At 38.8% G+C, this 15,083-nt stretch overlaps 2 protein-coding genes across 2 annotated transcripts; both read right to left on the reverse strand.

The window, feature by feature from the left end:
• Positions 1–1,308: 1,308 nt before the first annotated feature.
• Positions 1,309–10,955, reverse strand: herpud2 (HERPUD family member 2). Its single transcript, XM_026184006.2, has 9 exons — positions 10,824–10,955; positions 9,446–9,816; positions 7,713–7,790; positions 5,848–5,949; positions 5,366–5,529; positions 4,081–4,206; positions 3,575–3,904; positions 3,273–3,378; positions 1,309–2,173 (listed from the first exon to the last, which is right to left on the reverse strand). Exons 2-9 carry the CDS (start codon positions 9,590–9,592, stop codon positions 1,988–1,990), a joined length of 1,239 nt encoding a protein of 412 aa, XP_026039791.1. The 5' UTR covers positions 9,593–9,816; positions 10,824–10,955; the 3' UTR covers positions 1,309–1,987.
• Positions 10,956–12,430: 1,475 nt separating this feature from the next.
• Positions 12,431–14,393, reverse strand: pkdc (protein kinase-like domain containing). Its single transcript, XM_026184007.2, has 3 exons — positions 14,226–14,393; positions 13,757–14,141; positions 12,431–13,391 (listed from the first exon to the last, which is right to left on the reverse strand). The coding sequence occupies exons 2-3, from the start codon at positions 14,125–14,127 to the stop codon at positions 12,800–12,802; spliced, it is 963 nt and encodes a 320-aa protein (XP_026039792.1). The 5' UTR covers positions 14,128–14,141; positions 14,226–14,393; the 3' UTR covers positions 12,431–12,799.
• Positions 14,394–15,083: the final 690 nt, after the last annotated feature.

Genomic DNA, 15,083 nt, shown 5'->3' on the forward strand with positions numbered 1-15,083 from the left:
GCACTGTTAACAGGACAAATGTACTCTGTAAATGTATCATTATGATTAACTTGCTGAATCAGGATTGGACTGCCAAACTGTGAGATTATTGGTGCCGCCATTAATGACCATCAGCATCTGTATGAAAAGAGAGCGTTCTCAAAAGGCAGAGACCACCACTGTGGACCCAGACTGCGAATGCAACAGTATATCAGCTGATCTACTGTCACATCCATCATCACACAGGCTTTGTATTAGAAAGGTTAAAGACCCGCTAATATTTTCATTCTCACATGCACTCCTGTTGGGATAACATTTAGGAAAGTTCAGGCAGCAAAATATGCGTGAAAAAGATTCAAGTGTTTGTACTTGTTTACATTTCCCACTTCAAGCAGAGATAGGGAGCCCAATATATTTTATTTTCAGCACAATCAGTGGAAGCTTTCTACTGACCTTTTAAGTTGGAGAGGTTTGTAATGGCCAGGCATCTTAATTTTCCTCTCTGTCTTGTACTGTCTTTACCTCGTGTTTTAATCTGACCCCCTTTTGCTTTTTGCTGTGAAGAATTTTGCACAACAGTTCAGAAACAGAAATCACACACTGATTAAGTGCCCGAACAAAATTTGTGTAAGATGGGACATAATACATAAGGAAACAGAAGAAAAATCAGAACTGACTTCCTGCAGACATCGAGCTTAGGACGCCATCTTTGAAAGACATCTCAAATCTTAAAATGCATCTGGAGAACAAAGTGATGAGAAGAGCTACAATCAAGGATGCATCCTCTGTGGAAGTGTGGAAAAGAGATGAGATGCACAGCTGTAAAGGCCAGCACAAAACCTGGCCAGAAAAGGCTTTCAGAGACAGAACCTTTATATTCTTATTTTTTTTGTCATTTATTATTTTATATGTTCAGTCAAACTCTCTACCCTTCAACTTTTTTATCTGTATATTCTTTAATATTAAGCTACACTGTAAATTTAATTAAAAATAGATTTAAATATATAAGCACATCTGACATCTGAGGTCATATGATACATTGGTATACTTATATTTTACTGAAATCACTTTAAAATGACGGCCTCAAAGCACAAGGGCGTCTTATTTTGTTGCCTCCTTATGTCTTTTCCTCAACTCCTGCTGCTCCCATATCTCTGATGGATGGAATAAGAGTGAGGAAAGAAGGAAAGGAAGAAAGGAACTGCAAAAGTATAATCTGGGAAACGAGAAGAGGAGGATACAATATCTGCGTGTGAATGCCGCCCCCTGCTGGACATCAGTGGAACTACATCAACTGCGCACTAGAGAAAGTACACCACAGCAGGCAAATTAAACTGCAGCAAGATTTTTTATTCAAAAAAAGCATATATTCAGGAATTAAAGATGCATATACTTACATGTGTAAATAGATATTTAAAATACACAAAGTGGGAAAACAATGTGCTTCAGTAGCTGCAATGTCTATATGCACACTGTGTGCATACATGAAAATGTCTTTGAGGATGTGTTTTCCATGGTTTGTTAAGGAAACGTTTCCCTATTATTTTAGAGAAATTCCTTACTTTGTTTTTCTTTTTATTTCTGGGTCACATCCATTATTTAAAAAAATAATGAAATAAAATATTCACAAGCATAACCATATCACAGCTCAAAATGGAAGACAACTCCCTTTAGCGTCTCTCGTCATCGCCAAGTCTTAATGAATTCACAAGCGATGAAACAAAAACAAACACTTTCACTGCTGAAGCTTTTACTCCATTAACACAGCACAGACATGACTTTACCAAAGGTTCCATTACTGCAGCAACACACTGCAACTGCTCTTACACTTCATTCATTGGTTGAGGACAGGAGGCTAGGCGGGCACTTCGGTCAAGGAGTATTTGACCACATGGGATTGTGTGAAGATGCGTTTGGGTTATTTATGGCCAGTAAAGGTTTGGTGGGGGTGGGGGGTGGGGGTCCTGTAGCAGGAAGAGGAAGTATTTTTAGAAGCAAGGGGGTCTACCTAGTTGTCTGGGTGGGGTCGTCCCTCGGGGATCAGTGAGGTGAAGAAGGTGCTGATGAAGGACCACGCGACTGTAATGAAACTCGGCTCGGCAGCAGCAGCCGCCGCCCGGCCCTGATCCTCCGCTCTTCCACCTCCATCCTCGCCACTGTCATCGTCCTCCATTCCTTCGTCCATCAGTCGTTCCTTTGCCACAAACAAACAGAGACAAAAAAGATTAAAGACGTTCTCTTTCAGACATATTCTGGACTGATTGCTTTAAACTCCACCTTAAAATGACAATAAGACCATTTATATTTTGAAAGCGCTTCCTGTGAGTTGGCAGGATATTATGTTGCATAATGCGCTGCAAGTTTATGTTTACTTGACACATCATCATGTACACAAATGAAACACTAAAAACCAAACGCAAACGAGTGAAGCTTAAAGATGAAGTCAGTGTTAAGAAACAGAGAATAAAAGCACTCTGAAATGCCAAGTTCCTTAAACCATTTTCCCTTTGCAAACAACCCTACAGCAGAAACCTTCCTGCTTTCATTTCTGTTTTTATCAGCACATCTCTCTGCTGTACTCTCATGTTAAGACTCAGAAAAGACCTGAAATTATTTGAAAAGATATGAGTGAATAAGAAGTTGCCTATTAAAAACAACTGTCTTTATTTTTTCCAACAAAAAAAAATAGGCCTTGTTAGAATAAACAACTCTCTTGAACAATTGGTTTTATATTAGAGATTAAACTGCTACATGCTTAAACAAAAGACATTCATTTGGCCAAACTCCAAGATATTTATAATATCTAGTGACATCTACAGTCTTGTTTTGAGTTGTCACATTATCAGCAATCTGAAATTCTTTTTTTAACAAAGGATTTTTCTGTTTACAGGTAAAGGATCATCCTAGGACTGCTGTTGATCAGCTGTAAAAGCTATAATCTATTCTATAATTTAATACCAAAAATTATGATTTTCACATTGTATGTATCCACTTCAGACATCAAGGTAGCAAAGAAATGCACAGAGATCAGCAGGCCAAGACAAGAAACTCAAAGTACAGTGCAAAGTATTCTGCAGTCTCTGCACATATTTCAAGTGGGGCAAGTGCTGATTTTTGTCACATCATCATTGACTTCCAAAGATGGGAAACAGTCCAGAGTGTACTTGGTGTGATGCAGCCAAACTTCATCAGGTCGTCTGTCAGTCTGAGAAATTTTAATTGATATTTGTCTTTGAAAACAACAAACTAGAAAAGTAAGGCAGAAAAACAGTGACAGACAGTGCCCAGCTCACCATTTCCTGCATGTCCTGGTGTCTCTCTGCTTCCTCCTGTGGAACTCTTCCTCCTCCTCTGAGGTTTTGCTGCTCTGGCCTGAAGGGAAACCAGCCAGCCTGGTGCCTGAACCATAGACACACACTTGACTTTAAAGTTGTTTTTAACAGATATATCTAAAATGACTGAAATGATTGGTGAAAATAAAGTTGCAGTAAAAACACATTCAGTACACTGTCATGAACACAGATGTGAAAATGTCAAAATTAAAAGTACAAATTATACGTTTTTTGTTTTTACAACTTCTGCAGAATTAACTCACAAGTAGACGAGCAACATGGCTCCGACCACCATGACGAAGCGGCTAAAAGAAGAGTAGAAGTAGACGATGCTGAGCAGGACGCCCACGCGAGACAATGTGTAAAGCCAGTCCAGCCAATCGCGGTTCATCTCGTCGTCATTTAGGACGGCTCCGCCCTGAGCGTTCATCTGGATGGGGTTGGGCGGCTGGTTCTCTGGCAAGGCGTTGGGGGCCGCGTTAGGTCCCAGTGGTGGCTGCACAGCATTGGGTTGGGCAGGCTGATGGGGTGAGGGGGTGGGGGAGGAGGGAGGGGAGGTGCTGGGAGGCTGCGAGGCAGCTACTGCTGCTTGACTGAGAAAGAAAATGGAGATAAAAAGAAGGAGAATAGGGAGAGAGAATGGAAACAAAATAGACAAACAAACAAATCAGCACGCGAAGTAATCATAGTAAATAAATGTAGTCTAACAAATATGTCACTGGGCAAACTGTCACTGGCATGATGATAGCAGGACAGTTTTTGCACTTACTATTGCATGTAGTAGTGACGAGCGTACATCTGTTGCCACCACAGCATCTGCATTGGCATGTACATGGGGTGGGGGGGCATGTTGGCAGGTAGGCCCCCATGAAAGGGAACCTGAGCAGCATCGGGCCTGTGGAGGGAGGAAAGCGTCATATTTGTTATTAAAGGCATTAACACAAAGCTGCACAACTGATACACATTCATAAACTGATGTTCCATCTTCAGGGTCGTCCCATTAGCTTCTCAGAACCACAGACCTGCTTTCAACCTGATGTCAAACAGAATATCTCACTAAACTTTAGTGAGTACTTATGTCATTAGCACCTGGCTGACAATCTATTGCAAGACCTATTTATACAGTGGTGATTCCTTTGATTTAAATCATATTATTTTATTTTATATTTTAGCACAAATTTATATTTTCTATAATTTAAAGAGGCATAGATTAGTTTGGGGGTAAATGCTCAGATGTGACTCTGTCAGAACTTTTTCCCATTAATATATAATAACAGATAGCAGACATTATAGCTCTTTGCTCTGTAAACCTGTTAACTTGTCTTTTTATTGTTTATTAAACAAACGAAAAACAATTCAAAAAATCAAAAAATAATTATCATCTTTCAGGAACCATCTGAATTTTCTCTCTAGCCCAAAATTGTTTAGATTAGATTAGATTAGATAGAACTTTATTAATCCCTCGGGTGGGTTCCTCTGGGAAATTCGATTTCCAAAAAAGCACAGCACCGACAGAAGTTACAGAATTATATATAATTATATATATAATTATATATATATATATATATATATATATATATATATATATATATATATATATATATATATATATATATATATAAAATATATAATTATATAATTATATATATTATATATATATATATATATATAAAATATATAATTGTATATATATATATACACACACACACATACACACACACATATAAATACAGAGACAATATAAATAAAATATACGAAGGGGATAAATAGAATAAATAGGAATAAAAAATAAAAATACAAGTGAATTGCACATTTCAAGTATATTGTTGAGGAGTAATGTGAAGTGCATGTGGTAAAATTTAGGCAAAGCTGATTTTTCTGTTTGTGTTCAGACAGCAGTACCTTGTGAATGCTTTGTGCTACCCTGATACACGGCACTTAAAAAGTGCTTGTAAAATTGCCCCTCTCCTGTATAGTGATACCATAAAAACTCACAAACGCTCATTTAGAGCTAAAAAAAAGCCCAGTCTCGTGTCTTGGTGTTGTTTGCTTACCACTGAGGGATACCAGCGGTGCTCTGAGGATATTGGGCGAAGCCGCCGCGGTACCTCAGCCCATCAAAACTCGCTGGATCAGAAGAGGAGGAGGATGAAGAGGCTGACTGACTTTCCTGATTTGGTGTGGTGGCAGGAGATATGGAGCCAGCACTCTCTGAACTCTGTGTGAACACCAATAACAAACCAATAATTAAATCAAGCACACACAGAAAAGATCAAGTTTGCCCTGAGAGAAGATGAGAGGAGCATGGAGGCTGCAGCCTAATCAAACAGCTTTCATAGTTTTTACAGGAAATCACAGAAACACATCCAGTTAAAGTTGATTGCAACTTAATCAGAATAAGTCTCTAACTGTTTTAATTATGACAGGTCAGTTTAATAAAATGTTTTTAAAAACATTTGCTTACCAGAGCTTTTAAAACTGTAAAAATACATTAAAAGCACGAATAAATTGTGTTAGTAAGTGTTGATCTACTCACGCTGGAATCAGAAGCAGTCGTGCTGGAGGGACTCCGAGGCATAGGTGAGCCGGGGGGACTGTGAGAGGTACATACGAGATGCATCATGTGGTATTCATCGTGCTGTGGGTCGACAAGGCCAGGGAGCGATCCAGATGTGTGGGAGGAAGAAAAAGGTGGTGGTGGAGAAGGCACCAGCAGATCACAGAGACAAAGCAAGAAAGAGAGAGAAAGAAAGGATTAGAGTGGAAATGGCCAGAATTCAGACAATGCTCTTCGTTTGTTGGTGACACACATCACATCGGCTATTGTTTCCCAGACTGCCCGTTTCACTTCCCCCACAGATGGAAATGTCTACGAGCAACAGCTAAACTACTACTGAGGATGTGAACAACTGACTACACATGCCTCCTGCACGGCCATCAGTCCCTCACACAATTTGTAGCTACTTAAATACCAACAGTTACAAAATTGCTTACACATAATTTCCCTATGGATTAATAAAGTATGTTGTTCTGACTTAATGCGCTACAACTACTCTACTGTAATTGTGTGAGACAGCTCACTCACAAACATCACTAATAAATTAGTTTCAGTGTTTTGTTTTCTAAAGCAAAGTACTTCTAGAAGCAAGGCAGACAGCCAAACACCTCAGAGGATGTATTTGGCAATTATATCAAAGAATCATCTAAACCACCTTTGTTTCAACACATTTAAATTCATGAATCTTTGAGAGCCGTGTTGGCTTCTTAAATTTCCCTGAAGAAGGAAAACAAAGATTAGTTTATCTCAGTTTTCATCTTTTGTTTCACATTTGGTTCAAACAAAGGCTACAAGTGGGACTGCAACGATACTAGAACACATTTCTTTCAATGCTTAAGTAACATTATTTTGAAGATTTAGACTGATATAAAATATAAATAAAACTGTATCAGCTAAATTGTATTAATATTTAAAAATATAAAAGATTTTTTTCTTCCTTCTTATTTGCAGGCCAGTAAAACTCAGAGGCCACTGATCTGCGTCTGCTATGCTGGACACTGAATTATAATAAACATTAATTATTAACATCTACACTATCAGGACATCTGTTTTCTGCAACAGGAAACATTTCTTTGAATCTGAGGTCAAGCCTGAGCTCTGAGAATGTTGATATGCTCGTTTTTCTTCATTGCTGACACCACATAGTCCTTTAAAGGCTTAAAGACACACACCTGCTCACTCACTAGCACAAAAACAAAACCAAATCTACCTCTTTCTTTTTTGCTTACAGTTTCATAAAAGTCTTACAAGAAGACAAAGCAAAGCCTATTTTATTTTATGAACTGGCTCCGTTGCATGTATAACTTCTTTTGCTTGAGATTATTGTACTTGTGATTAGTTATCTTTGAATTTAAGAAAATGTTTTGGTTTTTTAGGAAGATGTTTTATGTACGTTGTAGGTGATTTAATATTTTTATTGTTCATTAATAAGACAAACATATTTCTTACCCGGTTACTCAATGGATTAGAATAGTCAAATACTAAAGTAACTGACAGCTGTGGCACTAATTACAAGCCAGTGCACTCAACAAGAGTAAAGACACATCACGGTTTTGAACTTTGGAACAACTTTTGAAAATTTAAATTCAAACTCTGAACACACACAAGGTCAGACAAGAAAGGTAAGTTATTTCATGAAAGGCAATGCAGTGAACTTTATTTTATGCTTTGTTTTGTTAATGTTTATACTGTAAAACAAGGTGTGCTGTGTGCTACCTGGCTTGAAATTTAAAGAAATCTATATGATCCCTTATAGGATAAATCCAGATCCAATATTTTCTCACCAAGGAATTCCCAGGAACTTAACATCCCCTCCCAAAAACTCATCGATACGTGGCTCTCACCTTTCTAAGCACATCTCTGAGCTGCAGGTGGTCTTGAAGGAGCATTCCTGAGTACACCAGCCGTTGGTCTTTGGACAGCTGAAACACAAACATCACACAATGAGACAAAGAAGTGATACACACACACACACACACACACACACACACACACACACACACACACACACACACACACACACACACAGTGAGGGTAATTTTTTTTCCTTTCTTTCTTTTTTTAAATTATGCTTTTAAATATTCTGAAAATGACAGGCATTCAGGTCACTGTCTGACACAATCACACCAGTCTCCTCTATATAGTGTAACCTGATGCAGGATGATAAAACTGCTGGGCTTCTTCTTGAGACACCAAGCAGAGCTTGAACTGAGCGTCTGAGCAAACACAGCCCTCACAGTAAACTTAAACCCAAACATCCACAAACATGTTTTTATGGAAACACTGCCAGCTACTACTCTGTCACAACCAGCTCCCTTTAACCTTCATAGCTAACTCGGTGCAGCAACATCAACATGTTTTTGTTTCCAGTTGAGAAAAGCCTTTTGGTAGCTGATAGCAAAGTATGAGACATCAAACCTGTCATGTTTGTAAAGTGATTAGGTGCCTTGGGGTTAAATGAGAGTACTGGGCTGGATTAGATTTCAAAGCCTACTGAAAGCCTGTGATGTGTACAATCAAATATTCAGTTCTTCACAAGACTTTCGCTTCTCCTTATCCGTTTTATGAGAGCAACTTGACCGAGAAGGAATACAGACAATTCATTTTCACTGAAGAATCAAAGCAAAGTTGTCTTTGAATCACTGTGTTTCCACTTTTTCAGGAACATCACATCAGTGGTCAAATGATAATGTCTGCATGGGAGTAGTATTACATACTGGTGCATTAGGATCATCTGTAATACTAGAGAAGTACTCCAGTCTTAAAGTGGGGCACACCTCTGGGTGAAACACGAGTCTACAAATATAACCCCATTTTAGCACAGTGCTTGCTGCTGTGCTCTTTACCCTGCTGAAATATGAAGACCTCCAAGAAAACTTCATCCTGTCTTTAATTTTAAATCCATGTATTCTTTTAATAAACTGACCCCCCCCCCCCACACACACACACACACACAAAAAAACTCGCCCCACAGAAAATCTGATTATTCTGTATCAAACATAATATGAGGTTGGGCTCAGCAATCACTTGGATTCAATGAAGATGTTGTCTGTCAACAATTAATGAATTAAATAAAATAATCTCAAAAACAAATACTTTGCTCTTTGTACTAATTTTTTCTATACATCTCTTATTTTTGTTGTATTTATATATCAAGCACATCCGTTTCCTTTACAAAGCGCATTTTTGTTTGTTCCTAAAAGTGAAACTTAATGGTGCTGTAGTTCAGCTTTGAACAACAGAACAGAAACAATCTTTGGTCACTAAGCTCTATCTAGAGGAAGTTAAAGTTGGACCAAGATTTGAACCACTGGACCTGTGGAAAGACTCTATTATGCATTTTGCAAGCTGCTAGGGACCAGCAGCCCAGGCCTTTCTTCCTATTGGACAACATGGTGTACATCATCTCATTTACATCTATTTTTTTTAAACTTATATCTGTAAACTGATGATAAATGCCTTTAATAAATGTCAAGCAGCCTACTGAAAAAATGAATTACTGTTTCAAATTATATATGATTATTAATCAAAATAATCATGATTCTGGTTTCTTTCAGACGGACAAAACGCTACTCACCGGCTTGCTGGGGTACACACTGGAGATGTGACTTTTCAGCTTCTCCACAGTCCAGTTAAGGAAACAGTTAATGGTCTGGTCTTCATACTTCTGGTTGGGGGCCTTAATGACCAAGGTCACAGGACTATCAACTGCCCCAGAGTCCATGGCTCATATTACTAGAAAGTGGGCTCTGAGGAACCTTCACTGACACAACTCAGGACTGTCCTGAGGAGTAAGCTACCTCAAATTCTCTCCATTCTGGTACTTGTATAACACCAAAAACAGTCAATGCTGCAGGTAAGGGGCTGGTGGGTCCCCTTTTACAATATCTGCTTCATCTCTAGATCTTTTATGAGTTGGAATTCTTCTGGTAGCAGGTTGTTGGATTTCTGTTTTTAAAAAAGAGAGAGAGTAGCATATATAGATTACACATTATCCTAAAACATTTTGTTTTGATTTATACAAAGTATTTTTCTAATATCTATAATTTTATTTTTTGAAATTTAAATTTTAAGCACACATGCAACATGGAAATCTGTGTGGTCATCCTTCAGGTAAACTTCAAAGAAGTATTAAAGGGATAACTACTGCAGCTGTCCCTGTCCATGTCTGTGACAGAGTTAAATCCCTCCCCAAGTGTGCCAAAAAAACCTCTTAAAATATAGGATAAATAAACTAACTTACAAGCTATAAATGATTAATAAAGATAAACTCCAGCTTAACCATTCAGGGTTACGAGGCTGGAGCTGGTGTAGACCCTTGGCAGGTCACCAGTCTATAATTGTTCATCTGTCCTACCTGTCTGACACTCTGCCCCAAACTTCCTGCAACTGAGGAAACTGATCAACAAAAAGCTCACTTTTGCATACTGTAATAAGCAATGCACCAGCTCACTGCAACAACAATTCACAGCTGGCTCACAATGAAAAGCAATGTATCTACAAAATGTAGCACACGCAAGCGAAAATAACCGCAGGTGAGACGGAGGGGTCGGGAGTTTCGGTTAAACTTCCTGATACCTGCCATGTTGGCTCATCTTTACAGTAAACAATTAAAGCAACTTTAACTATAAATCACACCGAGTCGGGTTAAACCTGACGGTTTAGAGTTAGGTGAGCTATTAACACCGCTTATCTGTACAATCCTCAGGCGAACACACTAACACACATAGCAAACTAGCCTCACTGGGCCGGTCACTCCGATCAACTCGGCTTTTATTTTGACCCTTGGTTATGAAGCCAGGGTAACGCCGTTAGCTTCTTGGCTAATGCTAGCGTCGCTGTGGTTTGGTAATAATTCGGTGGGACTAGCTAGCCTCTCCCAAGGTGACAGCACATTTAAAGGTCTAACGATAATAAATGAGAACACGTTGCATCAGAGGGCTTTCTGTTTGTACCTGTTTACTCTGCAGTCAGTCAGTCAGCGTCGACTCCCCGTCCCAGCTCGGCTCGCCTGCCTTGTTGTTGTAATGTCGGGTGTGAGAGCGGAAACACGTCATTCTCTTTGCAACAGCTGATCAAAAAAACAAAGAAAAAACAAAACAAAACCAAAACCTTGCACCGCAGTAATAAATACGCATTGAAGTTAGTATAGTTTCGTGTTTTTGATTTCACTTTGAAATTTAGAATTGAAAATCTACAGTTCTGGTTTAGTATAGTGGTTTCAATCTATTAGTTTATAGTCTTGTGATATAAAGGTGTTTTAGAAGTTGACCATATACATTGTAATTTCAAAGCAGACAACAGTAACACGCAGACTATAAGAACCAATATTTCGTTCCTGGTCATTTTATTAGGTATGCCTTTTCAGTAAGTCATTAATGCAAGTATATAATGACAATGATTCAATATATTTAGGCATATAGACGTGGTCAAGACGAACTCAAGTTTAAACCTAACGTCAAAATGGACAAGCAAGTTGATTTAACTGACTTTGATGATTGCATGGTTGTTGGTGCTGATCTGGATTTTCTACACAACCAAAAAAAGAGAAAACAGCCATTCAGCAGCAGTTCCCTGGGCCAATTTTAAAAAAGCCCCGTTGATGCCAGACCGCACCAGATGCCACTCTTGTCAACTTAGAACTGGACACTGAGGATAAAATCTGCACCAATCACCAAAACTGGACATGTGGAGACTCTACATATATTGTTTGGTCTGATGAGTGTCAGGAAAAATACTACATAATCATCCAGCAAAGAATGACTCACGCAGGGTTGGAGCTTTATTTTTTTTTCTTCAGCAATGTCATTTAATTCCCCAAACATAAATATGAATAATGACTTCATGCCCCCAGTCAGCAGGTTTTGGCTTTATATATAGCCATGTTATTTCAAAGTGGAGTGCAATAAACTCTAAAAAGAGCCTAGTTTAAATTATTTATAGCTATAGAAAATGTAGATGGCAGCATATTTGCGTGTGCATACAATTCACAACACTGGTGCTGCACTTCGCTGATGATATGATGCAATATCGTAATTTATTCACCACATTTGGTACTCAGTCTGGTAAATTTTAAGCAAATTTAGGTCCTCTGTGACATGATGTTCTTACACAGTATAGTTTTGTATTGCTTTACCATTTGGTTACTAAAAGTGGAAAAACATGTAATACAATTAAGAAAACTATTTTTGAGACTTACATTTCATTATTCATCATTGACATTTTAGATACATTTTTTTTAAAAAGTCTATTTGTTTTATTTGTAAGATTTTCAATCTTTCCACGCCTACTTCAAATGAACCTCTTAAACAAAGGACTGATCGTTGGAATGGCACTCCACCACCAGAGGGCAGTGTAAGTTGCCTAACAGGCAAACTACATTTGGAGAAAATGTTATGCTTTTGTCCAACCACACAGCCAGACTTTAAGTCTCAGCGCTAAAGTATTTAGCACCTCCTCAAGTGCCGCAAAATTATTGAGTTTTTCCTTTCTCAAAATATTCGCACAGATTGTAGAAGTTATTATTTTAGGATTGTTTATACCCCACATTCTACAATAATAATGCTATTAGTTGCCTTTATTTTTTATCGGTGTTTCATAAATATTGCACATGCGGAATAATTTCCACTGAATACATCTTTGCATGTACTAGAATAAAATCCAGAAATGTTTTCAGCCATATTTCTTGCTTTTTGTAATGTGCGGTATTGATTTTAAAGTGCTGATATTAATTCACATCTGGGCAGCGAATTTGCAGTAGGCCATATGGAAAAGTAAAACTGCCTTAGCAGTTCAACAACTCTTATTTTCCCACAAATGACGTGATAAGCATGCTTCATTAAATGACACAGGAATGAATATGGGTGTGTACAGATTTCCTGGGTGCTTTGTGTGTTTATCCCAGGAAGACTTGCTGCATGGAAACTACTGATTACTGTTTCAGCTTGCGCAGAACCTCCTTTGTCAGCTGTTTACTGTATTGGTTGATCTTCCAGTGTCCCGGCCTCCATCCCAGCAGAAAACGATGAAAGTCTGTCCAAGCAAATGCAAACATTTCCCTCCACTCTTTCTCAAGGGCATGAAACTCCACGTCTTTTTTTAACGATAGCTTTAGTTCTGAAAAATAGTAGTCCAGTAGTCCTGGTACCCTCTTTTCACACTCCCTCTCCTCCATACAGCTTCCTAGAAAATATACAACATCTTTCATCCCGCAGCCCCCACCCACATACTGAAAGTCCACAGCTGCCACATCGTTCCCACTCTGGGAAAAACAGAAATTAGCTAATTTGGCATCTCCATGAACGATGGTCTTGAAGCGGCACTCACTGAGTATCCTGTCAATGTCGCCTGCTGCTGCTTTGAGCTCAGCATCATCCATGGCTTCCAACTCGTCTGGCCGGGTTTCCAGGTGCCAGTAGGTACCGACAGGCCACAGACCCTCTGGTGCCACACCCAAGAAGAGAGCGTGAAAGTGAGCAAGCCAGCTCAGGCAAGCCTTTATCTCCCTGTCTGTAACGCTCGTCCTAAAAAGAATAAAATATATTTTTTAACCACCATAAATTATGTTTGTTTCACTATTTGGCATGTCTTTATCATGGCTTTAAGGATATACCTATCCAGGCTAATAAAGGCTCTCTGCCAATTTAAGCTGATGATTCACTCACCAAATTCCACGTTTATACTAGCTTTATGCTGTCTATGGGTGGGAAATCAGCCATGACTGCTTAGGTATACAAACCATATACTTTATAAACATACACAAATATACACAAGTCACGGAGGAGGGGTGGGGGTTAGTATATCTGAATAACATGAACACTTCATAGACTTTTATGGATTTTATGCAACATGCTTTTTGAAGCTTTTTTCAGAGTTTCTAAGCTTATACCTCCTCTGATCGTAACCGGCCACGTCCAGATCCTCCAGCACGATCAGCATCTCATCGCCATAGGAACAGGCAGCTAGGCAGGCAGGGATGCGACAGCTCTGATTGGTGGAATAGTTTTGGTACCAATGTGTCTCCACCTGGTAGGATTTCACTTTACGTGTGTGGGATCGATCTGTGTTCCAACCCCCGGGGTGCTCGGCTTCCTCTGGAAACTTAACGTGTTTTACAACCACGGAGGGCCGGTTACAGCCCTCCAGGTGCAGCCGGACTATCTCCCCATAACCACTCCACAGGGTCTGGATCTTAGCACCGACTCGCAGAGATGAAGCATCACATGCCTGCAGGATGAGGTCCTGGTACTCCTGTTTCATTTCCACAGCTACGGCTGAATGAAAGAGGAGAGTTAGCAACATTTAAAAAGCGTCCTTGTATGCGCTGCTGGAGGTCTCTGTTGAAGTGTCGCACTCACCTGATTCTTAAAAGTTTTTGCAGCAGAACACCAAAGGTTTCGTTTCACCCACACGATTCACTGAATACTGAATAAGTATAATATCGATTTTCTCGCAAATGTGTCAGGACACCGACACGGTTTAAATCATCCTACGGTTCAGGAAGTATTCGGCATTTAAGGAAACCCGCGCGAAAAGTGTGCAACGCTGCCACCTACTGGACTGGAGTGCACACAAAGAATCCAATAAAAAAATGTCATCGCTCATGGACAATGAAATTGGATGCAATCTTAGCAACCCAGAGAAGCCATTATACGTCTGTGATTGCATAAAGTAGTTCTTATTATAGGTTTGTGAGCAGTCCAGATTTCAAGCACTCTAATGTAACATCAAATATTATTTTTTTGATTATATAAACAAAATAAATAAACTTTATAACAGCATAATGTCATCTCTTTTCTCTCAGCAATGTGTGAGTGTATTCTTAATGAAATTTAATAAAGAGTAAGATTAGCAATACAATAATCAATACAATTTAATTTAAATAATATTAAATGGTTGCTATGGTAAAAAAACGTATTGAAAACATTAGTAACTGTCTAAGTAAATATATTTCTAAAGGTCTTTTTGACATGAAATTCTCACCAGATGTCAGTAACAACTGATCCACACATGCAAAGAAATCAAACCACAGATGTCTATAAATTAAATTATGTGTAATAATGTGAAATGACACATGGAAAAAGTTTTGAAGACGCTGAAATTTTTCAACAACTGTGAAATTTATTTAATATTTTGTACAGAAGCCATTGTTGATGATCACAGCTTTAAGATGCCTCCTGTTTGACGAAACTAGTCGCATGCCTTGCCCAGTCGTG

The sequence above is a fragment of the Astatotilapia calliptera genome, chromosome 11 (assembly GCF_964374335.1).
Source record: "Astatotilapia calliptera chromosome 11, fAstCal68.1, whole genome shotgun sequence".
Taxonomy (NCBI): Eukaryota; Metazoa; Chordata; class Actinopteri; order Cichliformes; family Cichlidae; genus Astatotilapia; species Astatotilapia calliptera.